Genomic DNA, 24,281 nt, shown 5'->3' on the forward strand with positions numbered 1-24,281 from the left:
AGGGCGGGGGGCGGGGAAAATCAGACCTCCAAAGCCACGAACAGCAAAATCATCAGTAACAAATAAGCTGCTACTATGTCTGGGCCAAGAAATCCAGAAAAACTGCCAGCCAAGGGTTAAACATCTCTTTCTGCCCAGACCCCTCTCCTCAACCGGAAATAAAGTCGTTCTGACTTTGGAAGTCGACGTTTACTACGACCATGACCGTCGCATCTAGGAAATGGGTGTTGCATATAAAATAACGCTGCATGTTCTATCTCATTTGATCTCTATGGTCGCCCAGGTTTGACCATTATCCTGGGGAGACGTCTAGCTCTCTGACTTATACAGACTTTTTTTATTGCACATAATTTACATTAAAAAAAATTAAAACTAACTTTATCGGAGAGAATATTGAATTTGTGTGAAAGAAGAGAACCAAAGTGGACAGCAATAGGAAACAGGCAAATCTACACTCGGGGGCGGCGGGGGTGGGTGGTCAGGGTAGGGCTTGGTGAAGCCAATTGTCCCTGATTTCAGAATTTACTTTATTCTGGCCACTTCTCACCAGAGGAGGTAAGGCCAACATCGTGTCTGGCCTTCCTTCGTCTCTCGGGACTAATTCTGAGGGATGAGAGCGCTCTTGCAAAGGTCCACAGGCTGAACCGTGCCAGGCCCGGTTTAGGAGCTGCAAGGAGTAAGAGCGGGAAAGAGTGGTGGGAGGTGACGTCGGAGACCTAACAGCGGGGCTGGCTTCTTTTGCAGCGCAAGGCACACAGTCTGCCGGCGTCCCATGAACACAAGTGGAAGGGAAAAGTGATTGAATAGAGGAACGAACACAGCTTGAGGGAGGTAGTGTTTCAGGAGCGGCCGCTTTCCCTGTTAACTTTTCTGCAGTACAAGTTGCCGGCGTACGGAATCGACCGCCAAGATGGCGGCGCCCTGGCGGAAACCGCGATCAGGACGCTGCCATGTGTTGCCTGTAACCGTACGGATTCGGCCATCTTACGGAATCAATTCCAAGATGGCGGCGTCTATGTGGAAGTCGCGCGGTAGGCGCGGCCATATTGCCTGTAACGTCGAGGCCGTACAAGAAGATACTGTACGGACCTGACCGACAAGGTGGCGGTGCCCATGGAAAAGTAGCGATAGAGGCGCGGCCATATTTCTGCAATGTATAGACTCGGACGCCATACAGTGTCAGTAGTCAAGATGGCGGCTCCTGAGAGACAGAAGGAGCTCTAGGCGGGCGACCTGCTTGTTTGTCGTGAAGCCGACGCACCGGGCCTGCGCAGTCGGAGTACGGTGCCCGGGAGGCACCACCAGAGGCGGAAGTAGCTGTGGGCGCCTTTGCAACCGCCACGGACGCTGCCGAGTAGTCTGTGCGGGTTCGCGGGTCTTTGGCGGGGGTCGCGAGGGGGTGTGCCCGGAGCTGAGAGATGGTGAGCACGGGTCCGGGGAGGGGTCCGGCGGTAGAGGTCAGTGGGATTGGTCATGGCGGGGTCCGTCGGCAGACGCCTGGGGGTCTGTGGTGAACCGTAACGGGAGTCTGTGGGCAGAACGGTGCGGGCCTGTGGTGAACCGTAACAGGGGTCTGTGGGCGGCATGATGGGGGTTTGGGGGTCTGGGTTTTTTTCTGATGTGTGAGTTCTGTGGGAGTCTCAGAGTTCTGTAATGAGCCATATGGGGGTCCGTAATGGAAGTTTAGTGCGAATCCCTGATGGTAGTTCCGGGGGGGTCCAGAGGGGGGCTTCTTTGGGTAGAGTGACGAGGGGTTTGCCATGAGCCGTAGTGGGCAGTCTGTCGTGAGCCGTGGTGAGTCTGTATCAAGGGATCTGTAGGGAACCGTAATGGGGACAGGGGTGTCAGTGGAGTTGTTAATGGGGGATCTGTGGGGACCCTGATGGGAAGTCTGCGGAGTAAATCACAGTGTCTGTGGGAACCTGTGGTGGGGTGTGTGAGGAGCCGTGATGGGGGCGGTGTGGGGTGAGCGGTAGAGTGTTTAGTGAGCCGTTATGAGTGTGAAGATAGTGGGATGGGCTGTCAGTGGGGTAAGCGATGGGAGGTCTGGGGCAGAAGGATGGGGTTTATTAGCAGAGCAATGGTGTGTCAGGGCTGTGGGGACCGTGAGGGGGAGGTTTACGAGGAGCCTGTAGGAAATTTGTCGGTAGAGTGTTGGGGTCTGTGGCTAGCCATGGCAGAACCTAATGGAGGAATGAGGCGCTATGATGGGGGTTCTCTAAGGAGCCATAACGGGGGGACTCCCACAGGAGGGGGATGGTTCAGACCCAGAGCCTCCAGACGCTGGGGAGGACAGCAAGTCGGAGAATGGGGAGAATGCGCCCATCTACTGTATCTGCCGCAAACCGGACATCAACTGCTTCATGATGTGAGCCGGGGAGAGGTGGGCGGGGCTGACACCTGGCAAGGTTGGGCAAGGCCATAGGTCTGGCCCCTCACATCTCCACCACTCACCCCATCCTCTGCAGCGGGTGTGACAACTGCAATGAGTGGTTCCATGGGGACTGCATCCGGATCACTGAGAAGATGGCCAAGGCCATCCGGGAGTGGTACTGTCGGGAGTGCCGAGGTGAGGGGGATGGAAAGGACAGGCAGTGAGGTGGGACTTCGAGGGAGGAGGAGGAGCCATAATGGGAGGTCGGGTCATGGGGAGTACTGATATATGTCTGTGGGCAGAATAATTGTCGGTCTGTGGTGAGCTAGAATGGAGGCTCCATCATGAGCCATAATAGAGGGTCACACCAGGAGGGGCACTTCTGCCCTGGAGTAGGGGGACACAACAGGTGGGTGGGAGAGACAAGAAAGAAAGAGTTCTAGGACCATCCAGATCCCCCAGTGCCAACCCACCCTGGCCCCACCATCTGCCCCCTCTGCAGAGAAAGACCCCAAGCTGGAGATCCGCTATCGGCACAAGAAGTCACGGGATCGGGACAGCAATGAGCGAGACGGCAGTGAGCCCCGGGATGAGGGTGGAGGGCGCAAGAGGCCTGCCCCGGATCCGGATCTGCAGCGCCGGGCGGGGTCAGGGACAGGGGTTGGGGCCATGCTTGCTCGGGGCTCTGCTTCGCCCCACAAATCCTCTCCACAGCCCTTGGTGGCCACACCCAGCCAGGTGAGTGGCTGTGGTGGCTGGGATAGCTCAGGTGATCCCATCTCAGGTCCTCCTTGAGTTCTTGATTTCTGTTCTGGGTCCCTCCCACCAGCATCACCAGCAGCAGCAGCAGCAGCAGCAAATCAAACGGTCAGCCCGCATGTGTGGCGAGTGCGAGGCCTGCCGGCGCACTGAGGACTGTGGCCACTGTGACTTCTGCCGGGACATGAAGAAGTTTGGGGGCCCCAACAAGATCCGGCAGAAGTGCCGGCTGCGTCAGTGCCAGCTACGGGCCCGGGTGAGCCTGGGTGGAGTTGGGCAGGGTCATGTGTTGGGGGGCAGTGTGTCCAAGAAGAGCTAAAATGGGTGGGCCAGGTGGGGTGGGGTCTAATTACATACAGACAGATGGGAAGGAGCCTGGCCTGTCCAGATGAATTGGGGCATGCCCAGGTGTGCTGAGCCAGCAGGGGAGCCCACCAAACCCAGGTGGGCAAAGTAGGACCAGATGTTTCTAGGTGGTCAGGCATGTCAGGGCAGGTGGCAGAGGCCTTAGCATGTCCTGGTGATGAGAGGAGAAGGGGCAGGTGTGTCTGGAAAGGCACGGCAGGGCTAGTTGGTGGGGCCAAGCACCTGTGGGAGGGGCTAGGGCAGGGCCACCTTCCATCTATCTGGGGCTGACCTGGGCCTTCCTCCTGCCGGCACAGGAATCGTACAAGTACTTCCCTTCCTCGGTGAGTCCAGCCTCCCAGGGCAGGGCAGGGCATGCGGGCAGGGCAGTCAGGGCCAGTCCTGAGATTCTGCCCTGCAGCTCTCGCCAGTGACGCCCTCAGAGTCCCTGCCAAGGCCTCGTCGGCCACTGCCCACGCAGCAGCAGCCACAGTCATCACAGAAGCTAGGGCGCATCCGTGAGGATGAGGGGGCAGTAGCATCAGCAGCAGTCAAGGAGCCACCTGAGGCCACGGCCACGCCTGAGCCACTCTCTGATGAAGACCTACCACTGGACCCTGACCTGTACCAGGACTTCTGCGCGGGGGCCTTTGATGACCACGGCCTGGTGAGCAGGCAGTGTCGTGTGTTGGAAGGGTAGAGGTTACAGAAATAGAGAGTATCCATAAGGCAGAGAGAGGAGGCCGAGAATATGGAAGGCCGATTTGTGAACTGAGTAGGTGGTGGGGGAGTCAAGAGAGGGGCAGATGGGCCAGTGTATGCCTCATTTGTAGCCCTGGATGAGCGACACAGAAGAGTCCCCATTCCTGGATCCTGCGCTGCGGAAGAGGGCAGTGAAAGTGAAGCATGTGAAGCGCCGGGAGAAGAAGTCTGAGAAGAAGGTGATGGAGACGCTGAAATGGATGTGGGAAGGCAGAGGGCAGGGTGGGGAGGGAGAGGCAAAGGCCAGGGGCCGCATGGGGTAAGAACCAGAAAGGGATGGAATGCAGGGGGGGACAGGGGTCTGGGGCTGCCTTCAACTCCATCCTGACCTGACCTGCCTCGTCCCATAGAAGGAGGAGAGATACAAGCGGCATCGGCAGAAGCAGAAGCACAAGGACAAGTGGAAACACCCGGAGCGCGCTGACGCCAAGGACCCTGCATCGCTACCGCAGTGCCTGGGGCCTGGCTGTGTGCGCCCTGCCCAGCCCGGCTCCAAGTATTGTTCAGACGACTGTGGCATGAAGCTGGCAGCCAAGTGAGTCATTCCTGGGGGGTTTAAGGGAGTCAGGCAGTACTGGGTAGGGCATGACCAGAGCTTTCTGTATGTCTACCAGTCACCTGTCCACCATTTAGTTAACCAGGCACCCACCTGTCCCTCCTCCCACTCACTTATCCATGTGTCTCTTCACTCTTCTATATACTATTCAGTCACTGTTGTGCCCATCCATCTACCATTCAGTCACCTGTTTACTTATCATTTCACCATTTAGTCACCCATCCATTCTGCCATCCTTGCATCATCCCACTTACTCATCTTGTTGCTTGCCACCTGCCCGCACCCAACCAACTGCCTCCCTGCAGCCGCATCTACGAGATCCTCCCCCAGCGCATCCAGCAGTGGCAGCAGAGCCCCTGCATTGCTGAGGAGCATGGCAAGAAGCTGCTCGAACGCATTCGCCGTGAGCAGCAGAGCGCCCGAACCCGCCTTCAGGAAATGGAGCGCCGATTCCATGAGCTTGAGGCCATCATTCTGCGTGCCAAGCAGCAGGCAGTGCGTGAGGACGAGGAGGTGAGCAAGTATGGACATGGTAGTGCAGGGCCCAGTACCTGGTCCTGCCTGGCCTCATTGTTGCTTCCACCTCATGCAGAGCAATGAGGGTGACAGTGATGACACGGACCTGCAGATCTTCTGCGTCTCCTGTGGACACCCCATCAACCCACGTGTTGCCTTGCGTCACATGGAGCGCTGCTACGCCAAGGTCGGGGTGTCAGCCTGAGGGCTGTGGGAACCTCAGTGGGCCCATGGGGGTCAGATGTGTTTTCTGGGTGTTGTTTTGGGAGGGCATGCAGCGCACATCCACAGTTCCCTCCACTTGTGCTCATCCCTCCAGTATGAGAGCCAGACGTCCTTTGGGTCCATGTACCCCACGCGCATTGAGGGGTGAGTGTGGGCGCCACGCGGAGTCAGAGGAGGGAGGTTAAGGCTGGGATCAGAAGTGGAATGGTGGGGCAGCATATGGGTGTGGGCAAGGATAGGTGGCCCCCCTTCTTCTCTCCCTCCACTACCCTCTCTCTACTCCAAACCCCCAGGGCTACACGACTCTTCTGTGATGTCTACAATCCTCAGAGCAAGACATACTGTAAGCGGCTCCAGGTCCTGTGCCCCGAGCACTCACGGGACCCCAAAGTAAGGTTTTCCCTCAACTCTCCCGCATTCTGTCCCTCCTCCCCTCCTCTTGCCCCACATTTAGCTCTTCCTTCCTCACCTCCCCTCCTTCTTTGCCTTTTTCCTACATGACCATTTCCATAACCCCCCCTTTCCCTGCCTCATCACTCTTCATCCCTCTCCTTTTTCCTGTGTCATCACCTCCTAGGCCTCCCCTTTCCCTGCCTCTTTATCCTCTAGCCCTTCCCTTTTCTACTCCTCTCCACCCTCCCCTGAACTCTCCATTCCTTCCCTCCTCCCTCCCTGACCACTCCCCCATTCCTGTCCTCCTTCCTGGCTTACCACCTCACATTCATCCCCATCCCCTGCTTTCCCTGCAGGTGCCAGCCGATGAGGTATGCGGGTGCCCCCTTGTACGTGACGTCTTTGAGCTCACAGGTGACTTCTGCCGCCTGCCCAAGCGCCAGTGCAACCGCCATTACTGCTGGGAGAAGTTGCGGCGTGCTGAAGTGGACCTGGAGCGGGTGCGCGTGGTAGGTTTTGATGCTGGATGTGGCCAGGGTCAGGCAGGGCTTCTGGAACCCCTTCTCATGGCTCCTCTGCTCTCCTGGCAGTGGTACAAGCTGGACGAGTTGTTTGAACAGGAGCGCAATGTACGCACAGCCATGACGAACCGGGCAGGACTACTGGCCCTGATGCTGCACCAAACGATCCAGCATGACCCGCTCACTACAGACCTGCGCTCCAGTGCCGACCGCTGAGCCTCACTGGCCCAGATGTCCTCACACCCTGCATTCCAGGCAGGAGTGCCTGAATTCCCCATTTGACTGTTCTGCCATTCATCTGTTTCTCCAATGGTCCCTGAGTTTCTCCCTGTGCCCATCCACCATTTGCCCATCTGCCCTTTCCAGAGGGTCTCAGAATTTCCTCCCGTTTTTGTTTATTCTCTGTCTCTCCGTTCTCTCTGCCTGGGTGAGACTGTGGAGTCTGCTCACCCTTGCCTCCCCAATCCTCTGGTTTTGTTAATAAAATTTTGAAGAAGCAAGAAAGATTACTACTGATGGTCTCCACAGTTTATTCAGTTGTAACTACATTCCCAAACCCCTAAGGTAGATGGGCCATGGCACACCTGTACTCAGGAGGGCTGCAGCATATGTGCAGGGCTGCAGGTGTACAGTTGGCACCCACTCTGTGCTCTGCAGGCTGCCCCTTGGGCTGTGGGATATGACCTGCTGAGAGAGAGCCTAGTGACCTACATTCTCTGCCTCTCATTTTGAGACAGTGGGTGCACAGCACTCAGTGTGTGGCTGATTCACCACTCCTGTGTCAGCGTTAATATTCTCCAGACCAGAGGTGTACTCAATGACGGACACGAGGCCCCCTCTTTCCCTACAAACCCCTTTTCGGAAATGTATACAGCAGGAGCCCACCCCGCCCTCTCGTCGGGTCCAGTCGGCCCCACAGCGCGGCCTTTCCGGGATGAACCCGCCCTCGTCGGTTGCGCGGACCTGGCCTTCTGTTTACCTGCGGCGCGGCATCGCCGCCTCCCGGGTTCCCGCGGAGGAGCGGGGCCAGCGCGCGGCGGGACTCGTCTCCGCGCTCTTGCGACTGTGCAGCGGGGAGGAGAGCGGGACACAATAGGCCTGGGGGGATGTTCCGAAGGACTGGAGAGCACAGGCTCGACCCAGGCAGGAGGTGGGAGAGGAGGGCTCCGACACAGTCCCAACCTTCGGAGCCGCCCCAACCTTCTGAGCCCCTCCCTCCCGGTTACTCCTTGCGGAGGTGGTCTAGGAAACCTGGAGCGCAGAGCCAACCCCAACCCTCCACGCCCCCTTAGGGCGGGACTGGAGAGCGCAGGCGCAAACGAGGAGGGCGGGGTGGGGAGAAAGCGCTGGTTGGCGACGCGAAGAGCGCAGGTGCTCCGATAGGGGCGCAGGCAGCAGTTGGACGTCAGCGCGGAAGCGTAGCAGGTCCTTGGCAAGGGGCGCGCGCCGCTCTAGGACTCTGTACGCAGGCGCGGGGGTCCTCCCTACTAAGGGCAAGTGCCAGCGGGGCATTAGCGCGCAGGCGTCTCGCCGGGGGCGGTGCCCAAGAGGCAGGCAGTGTATTTCCGGTTCCGGGAGCAACGAACGGCCGCGGCGGCGACAGCTACCGCTTGAGAGGAAGAGGCTGCAGAGGAGGAAGAAGAAGAGCAGGGCAAGGCGGGAGTTACAGGCGGGACCGTTGTCATGGGTCTGCGGACCTAGAGCGGCGGGAGCTACTGGCCCAGTGCCGAACTGGTGAGACAGTCGTGGGGGTGGAAGTGGAGAGCGCTCAGGCGGAGGATAGGGAAGAATTGAGGCTCAGAACGCTGACGGAGAGGAATGAAGGGCCCTCAGGCCGATGAGTGGGAGGAATGGCGGCGTCGGAATATTGAAGGGGAGGAATGGGGAGATTTAGGCGGGGTACAGGGAGGAATGGGGCTCAGAACGCTGACAGTTGGAAGTGTCGGGATCCTAGATGAGGACGGAGAGGAATGGGGGAGGATTCAAACGCTGAGGGGACACATCGGGGCCTTTCAGGTAAAAGAGAGAGAAGTGGGAGTTCAGAGCGCCGAGGGGGAGAAATGAGGCGCCCTCATGCAGATGAAGGAGAGAAAGGGGGGCGTGGGATGCTGAAGAAGGAGGAAAGAGGGACGTATATGGAAGACGAGGACAGATAAGTCAGAACGCTGACAGTTAGGAATGGCATGATCCCGGGACAGGAACGGGGAGGGAGTTCAGAATGCTGAGAGGAGAAATCAGGGTCTCTCAGGCAGATGAGAGGAATGCAGGGTGAGGACGCTGAAGGGAAGGAGTGAGGGAAGTGTTCAGCTGCAGAGAAGAGGAATAGGGAGGTTTGGGGGCTGAGATTGGGGAGTAATGTGGCTCAGAACAGTGACAGAAAGGGAAACTAAGTGGGGGAGGCTTTTAGACTGAGGGACAGAAGGAATGAGGGACTGTTCAGGTCAAGGATACGGAGAAGTTATGGGCTCTCTGGCAGAGGACACAGAGGAAATCAAGGCAGTGACACTGAGGTAGCAGGATAAGAGGACATCAGACAGGGAAGGAATGGGAGGGTTAAAAAACTGAAAGAGAGAAACTGGGGACTCCTGGGTCAAGGAAGGGAGTGAATAGTAGGTCAGAACACTGAGGCAGGGTACTAGGATCTCGGTCTGGGGACAAGCGGAATGAGGGCCTCTTGAGCTGAGGATGGGGAGTATGGAGGTTTTGGGGTGACAAAGGGGAGGAATGGGGCCAGGAGGTCAAAGACAGAGTGTCTCCTGGGCCAAGGATAGGGAGAAATGCGGGGGAAGGATGAAAGTTTCCTAGGTTGGCAGTGGGGAAAAATGATGGGCTCTCAGGCTGAGGATGGAGAATAGGGCGTCAGGACGCTGTGAGGAATGAGAACCCCTGAGTTGAGGATGGGACTACTGTGTCAAGAAGTGGGAGGAGTGACAAGCTCCTGGGCCCAGGACAGGGGAGAATGGGGGTTTTCTGTTGCTTATATTGGCCAGTTGCCTGTGGCAGGTCCCGGGTCTTGCACAAGCATTAATAGATATCAGTGGGTTTGGGTGGCCTGGGGCACAGCATTTCTTCTCCTAGAGCCTCAGTTTCTCCCATTGACCCCTCCACATTGCAGGCTGCTGCTGCTTCCTGTGGCCCCAATGGCTGAGGACTGGCTGGACTGCCCAGCCCTGGGCCCTGGCTGGAAGCGCCGTGAGGTCTTTCGCAAGTCAGGTGCCACCTGCGGACGCTCAGACACCTATTACCAGAGGTACTGGGTGGGTTGTGGACAGAGTCAGGGGTAGGGCTGAGCTTTGTTAGGCATGGTGAAATCAAGGGGTGTGGTTCAATTTATGGGTGGGGTTAAAATTATGTATATACAATCACTCTTCGTTATTTGCAAATTCCATATTTGCAAATTCGTCTACTCATTAAAATTTATTTGTACCCCAAAATCAGTACTCACTGTGCTTTCATGGTCAGTCATAGATGTGCACAGAGCAGCAAAAAAAATTTGTCGCCTGACGCATGCATTCCCACCTGTGGTTGAACGAGGCCTTCTTATTTCAGTTCTTGTACCATAAATTGTTCTTTTTGCGGTCTATACTAAGTGCCATGTTTTTCACTTTTTTGTACTCTTTATTGGTGATTTTGCTGTTTACGGTGGCTGTTTACGGTTTATGGTGTTTAAGTGTAGTTCTGAAGGGCTGTCTAGGTTCTAAGTGCGAAACGTTTGTGATGTGCTGTAAGGAGAAAAATACACGTAAAATATGCTTCATTCACGTGTGAGTTGCAGCGCTGTTGGCTGGGAGTTCAATGTTAATGAATCAAAAACACTGTATATCTAGAAAAAGAAGAGGAAATATGCCAATTTGTACATGAGGCTGCTCCAGAAAGTGCTGAAGTAACATCTATAGTATGTGGTGAAGCTAAGGAAAAGGTAAAAAGTGTCCAGATTTTTGTGGATCCACGAGATGACCAATAAAATAAAGTATAGTGGATGGTGTTGTGAGGCTGAAAGCCAAGGACATTGATAGTTGTGTTATCCAGGGTTAGGAAAATGTTACACCTATCTCAGGTAGTGCTTGCTGGTTTACACATTTCAAAAGGTGATACATTGTGAAAAATGTTAAATTTGCATGCAAGGCAGGTTCTGCAGATGAAGATTCTGTGGAAGAATTTTTTAAAATAGCTGTTATTTTTTATTTCACAAAAGGGTTATGTTGAAGAGTAGGTTTGCAATGCTGATAAGACTGGCTTCTTTTACAAGGTGTCAACGCAAATAATCAATATTCATTCTATAATAATGTAAAAAGAGAGTTTTATTCAAGACAAAACGGAGGATTATAGCCCGGGAATCATAGCCTTCGCATGTGAAGAAAGTGCTCCAGAGAAGAGCGATTTTCAGCACAGTTATATACCATTTCAAAACAAAGATACATGCATGAAGCATGACAGGGGCACATTCCTTCAATGGTTCAAGAAGATGTTTGTTACAGATTAGCACATACACAGCAGGTCAACATGACTGGTGTCATGGGAAGGGAGACTTATCTTCAAAGAGTACTGACGTCATAAGAAGGGAGGCATTTATTCATTATCTTCAAAGAGTACATTCTTTAGGGTAATAATTAAAGCAGATGTACAATGTACATTTCACAGGCTGTAAGTCGGGCTTCTCTGGTTCAAATAAAATTCAGGCCCACTCAAGTCTAAACCAGAATGGCTTCCCCATATACTTGGATATATAAAATTTCTCATATCAAAGGACGTTGGCAAAGGAGCCTGTATAACACAGATAGCCTCCAAAGCTCCTGGCTTTAAGTCATCCAGAGGCCATGCAGTTAATTATTTGTAAGATGGATATATTAAGTAAGGTGTCTTTAAACAGAAACATACATAAAACAAGGTTACGTATTGATCGATTGACAAAAATGTTGTGACCAGAGGCTTGCAGGAACCTAACCTGTAGTTCCGCTAGGAGGACTTGTTCTGTATTCACTAATTTAGCATTCAAGGTGACTTTATAGAACATAAACATAACATACTGTGAATAATGAGAATTGACTATAAATACTAAACATACATGTTTATAAACAATTTACATTTAAGGATTTAAGGTGTTTCAGGATATGTTAGTGATATTAAGATTTTTACACTCTTTTTGAACTTTTTTTGTATCTAAGTTGCTGTTTTCCTGGAGGAATATAGTAAAATTATAAATATAGTTTCATTTGTTTATATTGTTATACATTTATTTTTGTATTTAGAAGTTGGAAAAAACGTTCAAAGTTTATAAGTGCAATTATCAAGAACTATAAAGGATCAGAGATTTTATCCTGATTAGAGCAAGGTAACAGGTGGATATGTCACAGTCTTGTGGATGTTGGTAGGAGATATGAGACTCCTAGGTCAGAGATGGAAGACAGTTTATTACTCACAGCAATAGCAATATCCAGAATATCATTTTTGTGCCAGATCCCCTAACACCGGTTCCCAGACAATAACATAAAGAGGGCTAATAGCACCTACTCATGCCCTGGATTGTGTTGTAGGAAAGGAACCCTGAGCTTAGGGACTCTCATTTTTTTATAATGTTAGGACAGCAAGGATGCCTTCCCTTTGCTCTGGAAGGAGACCCTATCTCTTATCTTCCAAGGCTATACAAACATCCTTGAAAAGATAGTTCATAACAAAGGGCAGTCAGTGCTTCTCTTGCAAGACATGCAGAAATGCAAGAGACCTGTGGAGTATCATTTCCCAAAACTGGTTCTTTATACTTTATTTTGTATGTAGTTGCATTTACTTATTTACAAATATACTTATTTGTGTATATACGTTTATTTATATGTATATTTTTAAATATTTGTTTCTTATGTAAGTTTCCTTGTATATTTAGTATGTGATCCTGGTACATTTACATGCTATTTAATCTATTTGTGTTCCTATTTGTGTTTATTTTCATCTCTGTAGAATACTACTAGTAGCATATGTTATAAATATTTCATATTCATTTGCATTTATATTATTTATTAATGTTTGTATACACACTGGTGTTTATAAACCTTGTATGTTACTGCTATTCAAGGTTATTTGTGGTAAGGCCTGGTCAGGGCTTCCAGGCCTATCTCAGGCTGCCTCCTGTATCCCACCAGCCCTGCAGGCCTCTTTACCAGCCCAGTGGGAGGGTTATGTGGGTGGAGTGGCAATAGCTCCACCTGGGGATCTACTCATCCTGGCCCACCCCCAGCCCCACAGGAGACAGGATCCGAAGCAAAGTAGAGCTGACCCGATACCTAGGCCCTGCGTGTGACCTGACCCTCTTCGACTTCAAACAAGGCGTCCTGTGCTATCCAGCCCCCAAGGTACTACACAGTTTGGGGTATCCAGGCTGGAGTTGTTGAGCCACCTACTGCTCACCCACTGACCTACATTCTTCCTGCCCTTGCTCTCATCTCTAGGCCCATTCCTTGGCTGCCCCCAGCAGGAAGCAGAAGAAGCCTTCAAGGCCAGCCAAGGCTCAGAAATGTCTGGTTGGACCTCAGAGGAATGAGGTCAGGAAGGAGGCCCCAGGGGATGAGACCAAGGCTGACACTGATACAGCCCCATCTTCGCTCCCTGCACCTGGGTGAGTGTTGGCCTAAAGTGAGCCAAGTGGGTGAGGGTTGTGGTTGGGGGTGCACTCAGGGCCCCACATCCATGTTTCCCATCCCAGGTGCTGTGAGAATTGTGGAATCAGTTTCTCAGGGGATGGTATCCGAAGGCAGCGGCTCAAGACATTGTGCAAGGACTGCCGAGGTGAGTGCCCCTAGGGAACTGGGAGATAGGAGTTAGAGCAAACCTGGTGTCAGGCTTGAGGTTGAATGGTGGTTATCAAGGTAGAGGCAGTGGATGAGGTCGGATATCTGATGCTCCCTTTCCACTTCTCTGTTTCCCTCTCCCTCCCTGCAGCGCAGAGAATTGCCTTCAACCGGGAGCAGAGGATGTTTAAGGTAAGTATGACCTGCCTCCCCCTCACAAGTGTACTGTGGGAGCAGGATGTTATGGAGGTTGGTGGAGGGTTTGAAGGAATGGTGACGGATCCACAGGGTGTCAAAGTCATTTTGTAGGGAGCTGCCATGGTCAGCAGATAGTAATGGGAATTACCGGGGTGTCAGTAGACACAGTGATGAGGTTAACAGGGAACCAGTAGAAATTGTGATGTCCTCAATGATGGTGGCTAATCAGTAATTATCAGATACAGTGATGAGGCAAATAGGGGACTAGTAGATATGGTGATGAGGGCTAATGTGAGGTCAGCAGACACATGAGGGGCAGTGCTCCTAGAGCCACTCTGTCTGGGCCTGTGACCTTGCCCCACCCATTCCTGGCAGCGAGTGGGCTGCGGGGAGTGTGCAGCCTGTCTGGTAACGGAGGACTGCGGGGCCTGCTCCACCTGCCTTCTGCAGCTGCCCCAAGACGTGGCCTCAGGGCTATTCTGCAAGTGTGAACGGAGACGGTGCCTCAGAATTGTGGAAAGGGTGAGTTGGGCAGGTGGGGTGTGCCCAAGGCTCACCCCAGCCCCTGGCCCTCAAAGCCCTGGCTCTATGCATCACACCTCCGGCCCCCCCACAGAGCCGAGGGTGTGGAGTGTGCCGGGGCTGTCAAACCCGAGAGGACTGTGGCCGCTGCCGAGTCTGCCTTCGCCCTCCCCGCCCTGGTCTCAGGCGCCAGTGGAGGTGCGTCCAGCGGCGCTGCCTACGGGTGAGTCAGGCTGGAGGGGCCAGGGCTGGGGCAGAGCTCATTTTACTATTAAAGTTGCTGCTGCTGCTGCTTCCTCCCAACCTGGTCTTGCCCACCTCATGTCTTCCTTTCTTTCCCACCCCACGCTCACCTCCCTGGCCCCATCTACCTGTCCCTGTCTGCCAGCACCTTGCCCACCGCCTCCGTCGCCACCATCAGCGATGTCAACGACGCCCTCCCCTAGCTGTGGCTCCCCCTGCTGTGAGTGCTCCACCCCCACACTCTGCCTACCTGTCCAATGCATGCTTTCCGCACGGGGCGGGGTCCTGTTTCTACCTGGTGCCACAAGCGTAAACTACCCTTTTGGCTTTCTCCCAGGGTAAACATGGCCGCCGCAGGGGAGGCTGCGACTCCAAGATGGCTGCCCAGCGGCGGCGCCCTCGAACCCAGCCGCTGCCTCCACCTCCCCCATCTCAGCCTCCAGAATCCCCAGAGCTGGTGAGGCCCTAGTGGGCAGAGGGAAGGCACAACCCTAACTTCACCCAGTACCTGCCCTGACCCCACCCCATTTGCCTCTGCAGCACCCCAGAGCCCTGGCCCCCTCGCCACCTGCTGAGTTCATCTATTACTGTGTAGACGAGGACGAGCTAGTGAGTGGCCCCACCCTACCTGGATAAGCCTAGACTTTCCCAGGACGCTTGGTTAATTCTAAAGAAGCAGATCTTGCAATGGGCCTAATAGGGGAACAGCAAGGCACAGTAATGGGTACTAGTATGGGATGAGCAGACAATGGGCGAGCAACTAATGTAGGATCACCAGGTGCAGTGATAGTACCTAATGTCAGATGAACCAACACTCTAGTGGGGTGAATAGAGAGAAAACTGTTCACAGACATAGTAGGCACAGTGATGGGAGCTAAGAGAGAGTCAGCAAAATCCTGCTGGAGGTGACCGTCAAAGACATTATCTTGGTAGCTAGTGGGGGACTAGCAGATACAGTGATGGATAACTTTGTTAGAGCAGTCACAATCCTAATGGTATCAAGGGCCATCTGGTACAGTGTTAGTGCCTGACACTGGACTAGCAGACACTGAGGTGTGACGAGTGAGGAGTCAGATTAAGACTGTTGTGCAACCAACGCCCTCTGATGCGGCTAGTGGAGGAGCAACAGGAACAGCACTGTAATAGTCCTAGTGACAGTACCCCCTGTTCTTCCTGTCCCCCAGCAGCCTTACACGAATCGCCGACAGAACCGCAAGTGTGGGGCCTGTGCAGCCTGCCTTCGGCGGATGGACTGTGGCCACTGCGACTTCTGCTGTGACAAGCCCAAATTTGGGGGCAGCAACCAGAAGCGCCAGAAGTGTCGTTGGCGCCAATGCCTGCAGTTTGCCATGGTGTGTGGGGCAGGAAGGGTCAAGTAGGCAGGATAAGTTGGGTGAGGGCCCCCAGTACCTGGGCGTGGTGGGCAGGCCTGGTACGTGGGTTGACCAGGTCAGATGGGTCCTGCAAGTTCAGAGGGGTAGGCAAGCAATGTATTTGGCCAAGGATTAGCAGACTGTGCTAGGGTAAATGAGGAATCTGGGCGGCACTGGCATTGCTAATAGGAGATTAGCAGGCTCAGTGATGAGGGGCTCATATGTAAGCAGATTCTGTGCTGGGACTGTTGGGGCATTAACAGGCTTGTTGATCAGGGTGGGTTAGTGTGTTCAGTCATTGCACCACATGACTGTAACACTCCATCTTTCCTCCCAGAAGCGGCTGCTGCCAAGTGTCCGGGCAGGGTCCGAGGATGGAGCAGGGTCGCCCCCACCTTACACTCGTCGAAAGAGGCCTGGCTCTACTCGACGGCCCCGTCCGAAGCCCCCCTCAGCCACACCCACAGCCCGACCAGACCGTGCCCAGGTTCCAATGAAGCAGGAAGCAGGCAGTGGCTTTGTACTGCCCCCACCTGGCACCGACCTTGTGTTCTTACGGGAGGGTGCAAGCAGTCCCGTGCAGGTGCCTGGCCCTGCCCCAGCTTCCACAGAAGCCCTGTTGCAGGTGAGGGCCCTACCTTATCCTGCCCTTCCCAACCCCACCCAGCCTCGTGTCAGGAAGCTGGGACCAAGTCTGCTGCAATCCTCCTTCATACAGGAGGCCCAGTGCCCCGGCCTGAGTTGGGTTGTGGCCTTACCCCAGGTGAAGCAAGAGAAGGCGGATGCCCAAGAAGACTGGACACCGGGCACAGCCATCCTGACTTCTCCTGTATTGCTGCCTGGCTGCCCCAGCAAGGTGGGGGTCAGTGATGGGTGGTCATGACAGTGGTTCTTTGAGCAGAGCAGTAGGTGTGCTGATTGCAACCTCTTCACAGAATTACCCTGCCTGTCTGACAGATGCCCTATCTTCCCCAGGCAACTAGCTTTGCTTGCTTTGCTGCTCAGCTAATAGGAAAATGGATATCTGTGAGGAACGAGAAAAGTTTGTAGGCAGAGAGCTGGTTTTTCTGTGCCTGAAGTGTGACAGCAGTGGGATTTGTCAGCACAGTGCCAGACTGGCTGATAGAGACTCTTTCCTCAGGCCCACCCTGTCCTTCTGACTGCTACCCGTTTCCCACCTCTCCCAGGCAGTAGACCCAGGCCTGCCACCTGTGAAGCAAGAGCCACCTGACCCTGAGGAGGACAAGGGGAAGGAGAGCAAAGATGACTCCACCTCTGACTCGGCCCCAGAGGAGGCAGGAGGGGCTGGCACACCTGTGGTCAGTGCTGGGGGACACCTCACCCTGCCCTGACCCTGCTTTAGCCCCACCAGCCATGTTGACCAATGATATTAATTCTTTCCCAGATCACGGAGATTTTCAGCCTGGGTGGAACCCGCCTCCGGGACACAGCAGTCTGGTTGCCAAGGTGTGCCCCGCACAGTGAGAGGTGGGGATGGGGTGGGTGCCGGTCAGATGTGGGCCCTGAGTTTTGAAAGTACAGCCAGCAATTTGGCATAGTGCAGTGGGAAGTAAAGTCCCCACACCACTGCACTGCACTGATCGTGAGTAGTGAGGGGGTATGTGCAGGACCCTAGAGATTCCTCTTGAGGTCCAGGTCAGGGCTCTCCTTGAGGATGTGGTTGGGCAGAAGACTTGGTGCCCTGTGGTGAGATTTGAAAGAAAAACAAAGATAGGGAAAGTCTGGTCCTCATCTCCCTAAGTAAATCCAGCAGGGGTCAGACTTAGTATATAAATTTTTATTCAGAGAATCATCATTTGGGGTCTTGAAGGCCTTTGGAGTCTCTAAGAGATGACCAGGTGGGCTGGGCAGTGGTAGATGGGCAGGAGATCTGAGTCCTGAGATGTGGGTCTGTGATCTGGATCCACACGTGACTATGGGCTAGTCCTGCACCTCCCTGGAGTATCCTCTGTGGAGAGGTTAGGCTGTGTTTCTTGAGCCTTTCCTGAGCCTGTTGAGGTTATTAACAGTTTCAGCTGCTGCACAGAACTGTCCCTGCAGGCCTGGCAATAGGACAAAGGCTAGGTGCCTATAAGGACTAGGATGATGGGAGGAAGACGGGGAATGCTCCTTCCTGCAGAATGTTGACAGGCCCCGCACAAAGCTACAGGCACAGGCAACATAAACTATTGGCCTAAGCACATGGATTCCTTTGTTCCTGCACATAGTTTCTGCAAGCCAGAAACTCCTCTGTCTGCACGTGGGCAGTTACAGAGGTACTGACTGAGTCTCTGCTGGGTACCCTGCAGTGTGGGAGATACAGTGGTGAATACAATGACCCTAGAAGGCTTATCCTTCAGGACACACAGGATTCCTGCCTTCAGGGAGCTTATACTCTAACTGGGGAAACAATTTCCCTACGCATGAAATCATTACATATGAACAGAGGAGGTAATGATGTGCTACATTGTTTGTAATGGAAGATTTGAGAAGAGAGAAGAGAGAGAAGGGATAATTAAGGGGAAATAGATGGTGGACACAGAATAGCAGGCAACGGTTTTGTGATGCTCCATTTGGCGCATAGTGAACTTCATTCAACATACAGACCTGCTCCCTCTTCTCTAGGTCCAAGGACCTTAAAAAACCTGGAGCTAGAAAGCAGTAGACTGGAGGCTTCTGCAGACTGTAGGATTCAAGGTGATATTTACAGACCGACTTTGTGAGAGACAACACTGATCTACTCAGAGGCTGGACCATAGATCGGGGGGCTTTTTGTAGGAGTCAGTAGGAACTGGACAAACCTACCGCCGAACCAGAGGAGCAGGCCTGTTCAGTACTTTGAGCTTATAGAGGAAGTAGGCAGAAACGGAAGAGAGAGCAGACAGTTGGTGCATCTGCTCCAACTGGTGCAAATCCCAGGAGCCTGAGTGTGAGAGGAAGTATGGATATTAAGGATGGGGGAGCTGGGGTGGAGGAGGGGATGTAAGTAAAGCCACTACAAAACAGCCTAAACGAGCCACCTTCAAAAATGATTTGAAATGGCTTCTGGGTGAGACCTGGCAGTGTCTCTAAACATTTTCTCAGGGAGACGGCAATTGAAGATGTAATGTTAATAAATGAGGACAGGAACTGCTATTTGGTGAGTTCCTCCTATGGACCTAATGTATTTAATCCTGAAAACAGTCTTTTTAGGAAGACATTGGTTTTGCCTATTTTTGCAGATGGGAAAACTCAGATTCAAAGAAATTAAATAACTTGTCCAGTGTCAAACAGCTAGTACTGATAGAGCCTAGAATCAAACCCAGGTTGTAAAAGCCATGTTCTTCAATCCACTAAACTGTAAATTGTAATCCTATGTTCAATAACATGTAATAATAATATAGTAACAAGTTTCCAGTGACCTTGAGAACAAGGTGGATTACTCTAAGCATTTTTTGTGGGGGGGGGGGCAAGATTAGCCATGAGCTAGCATATGCCGTCAGTCCTCCTCTTTTTGCTGAGGAGGGTTGGCCCTGAGCTAGCATCTGTGCCCGTCTTCCTCTACTTTATATGTGGGATGCCTGCTACAGCATGGCTTGACAAACGGTGTGCAGGTCCACGCCTGGGATCTGAACTGGCGAACCCCACATTGCCGAAGCAGAGTATGCGAACTTAACCGCTACACCACCAGACTGGCCCCTAGGCAATTTTAGCAAATCCCTTACACTGCTGCCTCTAGTGAGGTTTAGGGAGTGCCATTGCTGTATGGATGGGGTCACCTTGTCAGAGCATTCGTGCATCCAGAGACTGGGTTCTTCCCATGCCTTGTGTGCTGTGTAGGATTCCTCAAACCCTAAAGGGCATCCTTCCTCACTGGCTGCTGTCCATCTTGTTTGTTGCCTTCACTACCCCTCTTCAGCCGAAACAGCCTTCAGAAGTAAAGCTGCCAGTCTGGCTCATCTTTGCTGTGACAACGTGCATCCCCTGCCCCTTGATAACCTTTGTGCTTGGTTTCTTCTCTCAGCCCTTCTACTGGGAGTCTGAGTCCCGCTTCAAGTCTTGCCTAAGGGCCAGTCTTGGCTCAGCCCCTGCCTCCCTTTCCAATTTTTCATAGAGTGCCAAAAAGATTAGACTTGTGATTCTTAGCCAGCTTTACAGGGCCAGGACTGAGTGCTTGCCTCCTTCAGTTTTGTAGCCTGTGTGCCTCCTAGTCCTGCAGCTTTAGATAATTCAGATGTAGATTAGCCATTTCCCTGCTGTAACTCATGATATAGCCCTCTGCACCTTCCTTTGCCTCACTCCACCTACTTCAGCCAGAGTCAGCTCTGGATAATTTTCTGATATTGTTTTGCTCCCCTCAGGATCCAACCACCCAACCCTAGTATTCTGGTAATTCTGAAAGTGATATCCTAAGTGAAATTTATTTGATTGGCATTCTGACTCATGAGATAAGAGTCTGGTTACCATGTTTATCAGGGTTCAGTCAGAAAAGCAGCACCACTAATAGAAAGATTTTATATATATATATATATACACACACACACACACATATATAAGGGATTTATTATAGGGATTTGACCGTAGGCAATTGTGGGAGCTGGTTAAACAGGCTCAGTAAGGCTGTTATCTTTGCATCTAATGCTGGAGCTTGAAGTCTGCAGGGCAGGCATTCGGGAAGGGAAGATGGATATAAAGTGTGGGAGACCGAGGACACATTGGCGCTCACGAGCAGGAGCTGGAACCCACGAGGATGGCCTGGAACCCATGTCAGTCTCTCACCACCTCCAGCTTCGATGATGTGGGTGTCCTGCAGAAGAAGCTGGTGCCCTTCATCACAGAGTTAAATATGCATCTGACCCAGGAATTAGAGAAGCTGAAGGAAGATTCCGGGGAAGGTGGAGCAGCTGCAGGCCTGGCTGCAGGCCTGCCTGCTGCCCCACACCAACGAGGTGAGCCAGCAGATACATGACAACATGTGTGAACTGCAACAGTGCCTGGTGCCCCTGCACCAACCTTCCAAGTGTAAAAACAATATGCTGCTGCTTCACTTCTGCCCTCCAGTTATCACGCAAATGTCTCTGGTGGCCCATCCTAACTGGAAGCATACGGGGAAGGGAGTTCTGGGAGACGTAGCCTAGTCAAGGTGATACATTACAAAGCCACCCTGCCATGAATCAGCTCCCAAGGGTCTCACTACTCACCTGAGGATAACTTGATAAAGCTACGTTGCTGAAAATGCAAAGCTGAAGACCATGGATTTCATGGTGACCCCAGCAAGTACAGAAATTCTGTCAAGCCCACCCAGAAAAAACTTGCTGGTCTCGGCTATTTTTGTGTGGTTCATTCAAGTATTGAGAACCTGGCCCATGGTAGGCACTGTACTTAATACTGGGATACAGGAATGAGAAAGATATAGCCCATACGATTTTATTAAATGCATCAATATGTATTACAAATGGTGAATGGAGTTCCAACTTTATCATGGAATTTAATGGTGAAAATATAGAATTCAGGAAGCTATCAGGAGGACAGCCTTTGCGTGAACCTTGTTGGGGCACAATAGGAATTGGAAGTAATGTGGTTTCTATCCCTAAGCTGTTGTATTTTTAAATTATTTTTAAATGATTTTTATTGTCCCATTTGCTGATTCATATACTTAGTGTTTCTTTTGGGAGTGTCTTGATGGTGGTAACAGTGTTGACTGCCTCTGAGAAAGTGGGATAGTGGGTAGCAAGATCAAGGTCAGGTTCTGTCCAAGGACCTTGGGCGAATCTCTTCTCTAGGCCGCCGAAGGGATTTGGCTAAAGGCCAGGGCTTACCGCACCGGGGTGCCGGGCCGGCCCCTCCGACCTCCGAATAGGCTCGCCAGGGGGCGCCGGGGCCGCGGTCCTCCCACTGGGGTCTGGAGACAGCTGTCCCCCAGCCCTGGCCTGGGCGGCCCTGGGGCGTGGCCTCTGCTCGCTGTTTCCCTGGGCCATCCCAGAGGGAAGCCGACTCCCCTTCAAATAGTGGTAAAGCCGGCAAAACCCAATCGGAGTTGAATTATCGGGTTCGCCCAGGGTGAGGGCGCGGCGCGACGAGCTCGGGACCAACGCTAGGACGTTCGAGGGCAGCCGGGTGTGGCCTAGGGTCGGCTTCCCCCGCGCCGAAAACTTCGACGGGACTCTCCAGGCTGTACGACCTCGGGGGGTGCCCGACCGGCGTCCCTGAATCTCGGCGGCTTCGCCCAAACCCCGCGTCTGGCATAGGGCGTTTTCATTGTCTCCCATCTTCCCCAAGGGTGTGGTGTGAGGGGTGGTTCTTTCCAGAACAGCCGTCAGGCCAGGCCCCCGTGGGACCCAAAGATCAAGGAACTGGCCCTCAAGACTCCGTCCAGGGAACCGAGCTGACCGTCTAATTTCTGTCTTTTTTGTTTGTTTCAGGCTACGTAAACTCTTAGCAGTAAATGAAAATGAGTATTTTACCGAACTGCAATTGAAAGAAGAAGCATTATAGGAGAAAAAAGACAAAATGATAATTATTAAAAGATTATTGAAAGAGAAGAGAGACATTATTTTGTGGCTGAAAAGCTGAACCAGCAATTCAGGAAGTGGAATCCAAATCTAGAAACGTACCACATACAAAATCTGAAGTGGGTGGATCACAAATGATTAAGGAATGCTAATTTACAGTAAATTGCGGCCTTAAGATGGTATACACAGTAGTTGTACTTCGGTTATTACTACATGTCAGTGATGGACTGGTACTGGTTTTTTTCTGTGCTCTAGTGTTCTATGCTTGCCCCCACTTGAGAAGCAGAGTACCAAAGTGTCATTCACAATTGGCTTTTAGGTATTAACTACCACCTTGCTCTTAACTGGGAGTACAGCTGTGGTCTCCACCTGTGCTGAGGGCCTGTTCCCCTGCCTGGGATCTGGATTCTCAGGGCCTGATTACCTACACTTCTCATCCATGTCCTCACCCTGGTCCACTGTGACCCTTGGCTCAGACTCTTGGTCTTTATTTTACCCAGCCAGGTTGTGTCAGTGCCCTACTGGACCATCTGATCAGCCACCCATCCCAGGGTACCCTGAGTCTAAGCCCTGGTTTGTGTCCAGTGCAGTAGGAAGATTAATAACAGTTGTCTCATTACTGGTTAGGTGGGCTGTCAAGGCAATTAGGATCTCTAAGCCTTAATTGTCTTAGCTGTAAAATGAGGATAATGCCTGCTGTTCCATCAATCCTATAAGATATTTGTGAGGCTCAAAGGTTTTATGTGTGAAAATACCTTGCAAATTATTGTAAAGAAGTACACAAATATAAGGTTGTCCTGTGATGATTATTACTGTCATCAAGATTAACCTAGAGATGGGCACAAAATTTAACCTTCCCACAAAATGTCCGCTAACCTTTCTCATGCTTTTAGACCGATTACAGGATATAAATAGCAAAGTCAGTTGGACTATAATTAGATCTTCGCCTTCACTTCGGGTTAAAGAGGCCTTTTTCTGCTATTCTGATGAACCCTAGAGGAAGGGAGCAAGGTTGGCCGGAGGACTGGCCAAGGGCGGGATGAAGACCACGCAGACTCAGCTCCTCCGCTGTAGGAGGAAGTCACCAGTGCCGGCGTCTGGTCACCATGGTGACGGAACCAACTTCCGCCCCACCCACCTGCCCCTCACCCCGCGAAGCGCACCATGGCAACCAGATCTCTGCGTCGCGGAAGCTGGTTTCGCAGGTCGCCGCGGTGGGGAAACCTCGGCGGACGCCGCCCCCATCCTGAGGGGACTAAAAAATGTACAGCCAGCGATTTGGCATCGTACAGCGCGAGGTTAAGGGCCCCACTCCTAAAGTGGTGATCGTGGTAAGCAAGGGATGTGTGTGCGAGACCCTACCGCTTTCTGCATCTCCCAGCACTCCAGGTCCAGCTGATCCCAACCTGGCCCCTAGCTGGGGCTCTCTCGAGGGGAGTGGTGCCTGACGCAGTGTGTTGAATTTTGAAAGAAGGAAGAATAAGGTCGTTCACCTGCTCTTATACTCCGTCCCTCCCCCAACCCCGCGTCAGTGATAATATCTAGATTCTCGATTTGGAGAATACCCCTTGGAATCTTAAGGATTTTCAGTAACCAAGACTGAAGGAGACCTCCAGAAGAAGGTCTGTCTCCTTGCGATGCGGAGTGTGTGTGTCATGGAAAGGGCGCTGTGCCAGGCAGCAGGAAATTGAGTCCCAACACAAGGAATGGCACTTGAGCAATCAGGGTCTGGGCTGGCAGTGGTTCAGCTGTATGATCTTGGGCTGTTCTGCACCTCTAGGAAAGTCATCTGTGGAAGGAAGATTGGGCTATGAGGGGTTGTGAGCGGTTGTAGAGCTCTTCCTCTGCTGACAACCATACAGAAGTGTCCCTGCAGGCCTGGAAATAAAACAGTTAGTTGCCTCTAAGATGGTGGTAGGAGGCCAGGAGAATGCTGCATGCTGCAGAATTTGATGGGTTTGGTCCATGCACCTGGATTCCTATGTTCCTACAAGCTAATTTCTAGAGGCTAGAAAACCTCTGTGTGTAATTAGGCAATTATAGAGGTATTACTTGAGCCCCTGCTGTGTGTGCATAGGGGTGAATACAAAGACGATGGGAGGTTTACCCTTCGTTAGAAGTCTGATCTCTGCCTTCAGGTTGCTTATCATCTAGTTGCAGAAACAACTTGCTCATGCGTAAAACCATTTAAGGTTAACATAGTAGATACTGATGTGCTATATTG

General features: G+C 52.4%; 3 protein-coding genes across 53 annotated transcripts in view; all 3 read left to right on the plus strand.

Annotated features, from left to right (window-relative positions):
* The first annotated feature begins 1,154 nt into the window (after positions 1-1,154).
* On the plus strand, positions 1,155-6,955 carry CXXC1 (CXXC finger protein 1). 2 transcript variants are annotated; one of them, XM_014846603.3, is made up of 15 exons: positions 1,155-1,421; positions 2,250-2,368; positions 2,469-2,569; positions 2,877-3,112; positions 3,204-3,389; positions 3,796-3,822; positions 3,900-4,145; positions 4,312-4,419; positions 4,591-4,775; positions 5,102-5,309; positions 5,389-5,499; positions 5,632-5,681; positions 5,831-5,927; positions 6,287-6,439; positions 6,521-6,955. In XM_014846603.3, the coding sequence occupies exons 1-15, from the start codon at positions 1,419-1,421 to the stop codon at positions 6,665-6,667; spliced, it is 1,977 nt and encodes a 658-aa protein (XP_014702089.3). In that variant the 5' UTR covers positions 1,155-1,418; the 3' UTR covers positions 6,668-6,955. The 2 variants fall into 2 exon arrangements, with proteins under 2 accessions (XP_014702089.3, XP_070369178.1); XM_070513077.1 differs by having other exon boundaries at positions 2,877-2,951.
* Positions 6,956-7,791: 836 nt separating this feature from the next.
* Positions 7,792-22,239, plus strand: MBD1 (methyl-CpG binding domain protein 1). Of its 50 annotated transcripts, none has more exons than XR_011504413.1 (18): positions 7,792-8,185; positions 9,567-9,701; positions 12,689-12,795; positions 12,892-13,058; positions 13,146-13,228; positions 13,382-13,422; positions 13,804-13,950; positions 14,045-14,173; positions 14,339-14,413; positions 14,531-14,650; positions 14,734-14,802; positions 15,378-15,545; positions 15,904-16,191; positions 16,285-16,422; positions 16,754-16,885; positions 16,972-17,033; positions 20,207-20,494; positions 21,968-22,239. XR_011504413.1 is itself a non-coding variant. In XM_070513065.1 (18 exons), the coding sequence occupies exons 6-18, from the start codon at positions 13,414-13,416 to the stop codon at positions 21,982-21,984; spliced, it is 1,515 nt and encodes a 504-aa protein (XP_070369166.1). In that variant the 5' UTR covers positions 7,792-8,185; positions 9,567-9,701; positions 12,689-12,795; positions 12,892-13,058; positions 13,146-13,228; positions 13,382-13,413; the 3' UTR covers positions 21,985-22,239. The 50 variants fall into 50 exon arrangements, 25 of the variants coding, with proteins under 25 accessions (XP_070369166.1, XP_070369168.1, XP_070369174.1 ...); XM_070513065.1 differs by having other exon boundaries at positions 20,334-20,494; XR_006530630.2 differs by having other exon boundaries at positions 8,022-8,185; positions 12,681-12,795; positions 20,200-20,494.
* A 1,010-nt stretch (positions 22,240-23,249) lies between these two features.
* Positions 23,250-24,281, plus strand: part of CFAP53 (cilia and flagella associated protein 53) — a 40,150-nt gene continuing 39,118 nt past the window's right edge. The window contains exon 1 of the mRNA XM_014846589.3: positions 23,250-23,388. Coding sequence (XP_014702075.1) covers positions 23,320-23,388 — 69 coding nt within the window. The 5' untranslated portion in view covers positions 23,250-23,319. The remainder of the gene's footprint in view (positions 23,389-24,281) is intronic.

Source organism: Equus asinus, chromosome 7 (assembly GCF_041296235.1).
Source record: "Equus asinus isolate D_3611 breed Donkey chromosome 7, EquAss-T2T_v2, whole genome shotgun sequence".
NCBI classification, from domain to species: Eukaryota; Metazoa; Chordata; class Mammalia; order Perissodactyla; family Equidae; genus Equus; species Equus asinus.

Coding starts and splice junctions, on each gene's coding strand:
- CXXC1 (XM_014846603.3), top strand. Junction 2,369..2,468: donor GACATCAACTGCTTCATGAT/GTGAGCCGGGGA, acceptor CATCCTCTGCAG/CGGGTGTGACAACTGCAATG. Junction 6,440..6,520: donor ACCTGGAGCGGGTGCGCGTG/GTAGGTTTTGAT, acceptor CTCTCCTGGCAG/TGGTACAAGCTGGACGAGTT.
- MBD1 (XM_070513049.1), top strand. CDS start 9,592: ATGGCTGAGGACTGGCTGGACTGCCCAGCCCTGGGCCCTGGCTGGAAG. Junction 9,702..12,680: donor TCAGACACCTATTACCAGAG/GTACTGGGTGGG, acceptor GCCCACCCCCAG/CCCCACAGGAGACAGGATCC. Junction 16,423..16,753: donor TGCCTGGCTGCCCCAGCAAG/GTGGGGGTCAGT, acceptor CACCTCTCCCAG/GCAGTAGACCCAGGCCTGCC.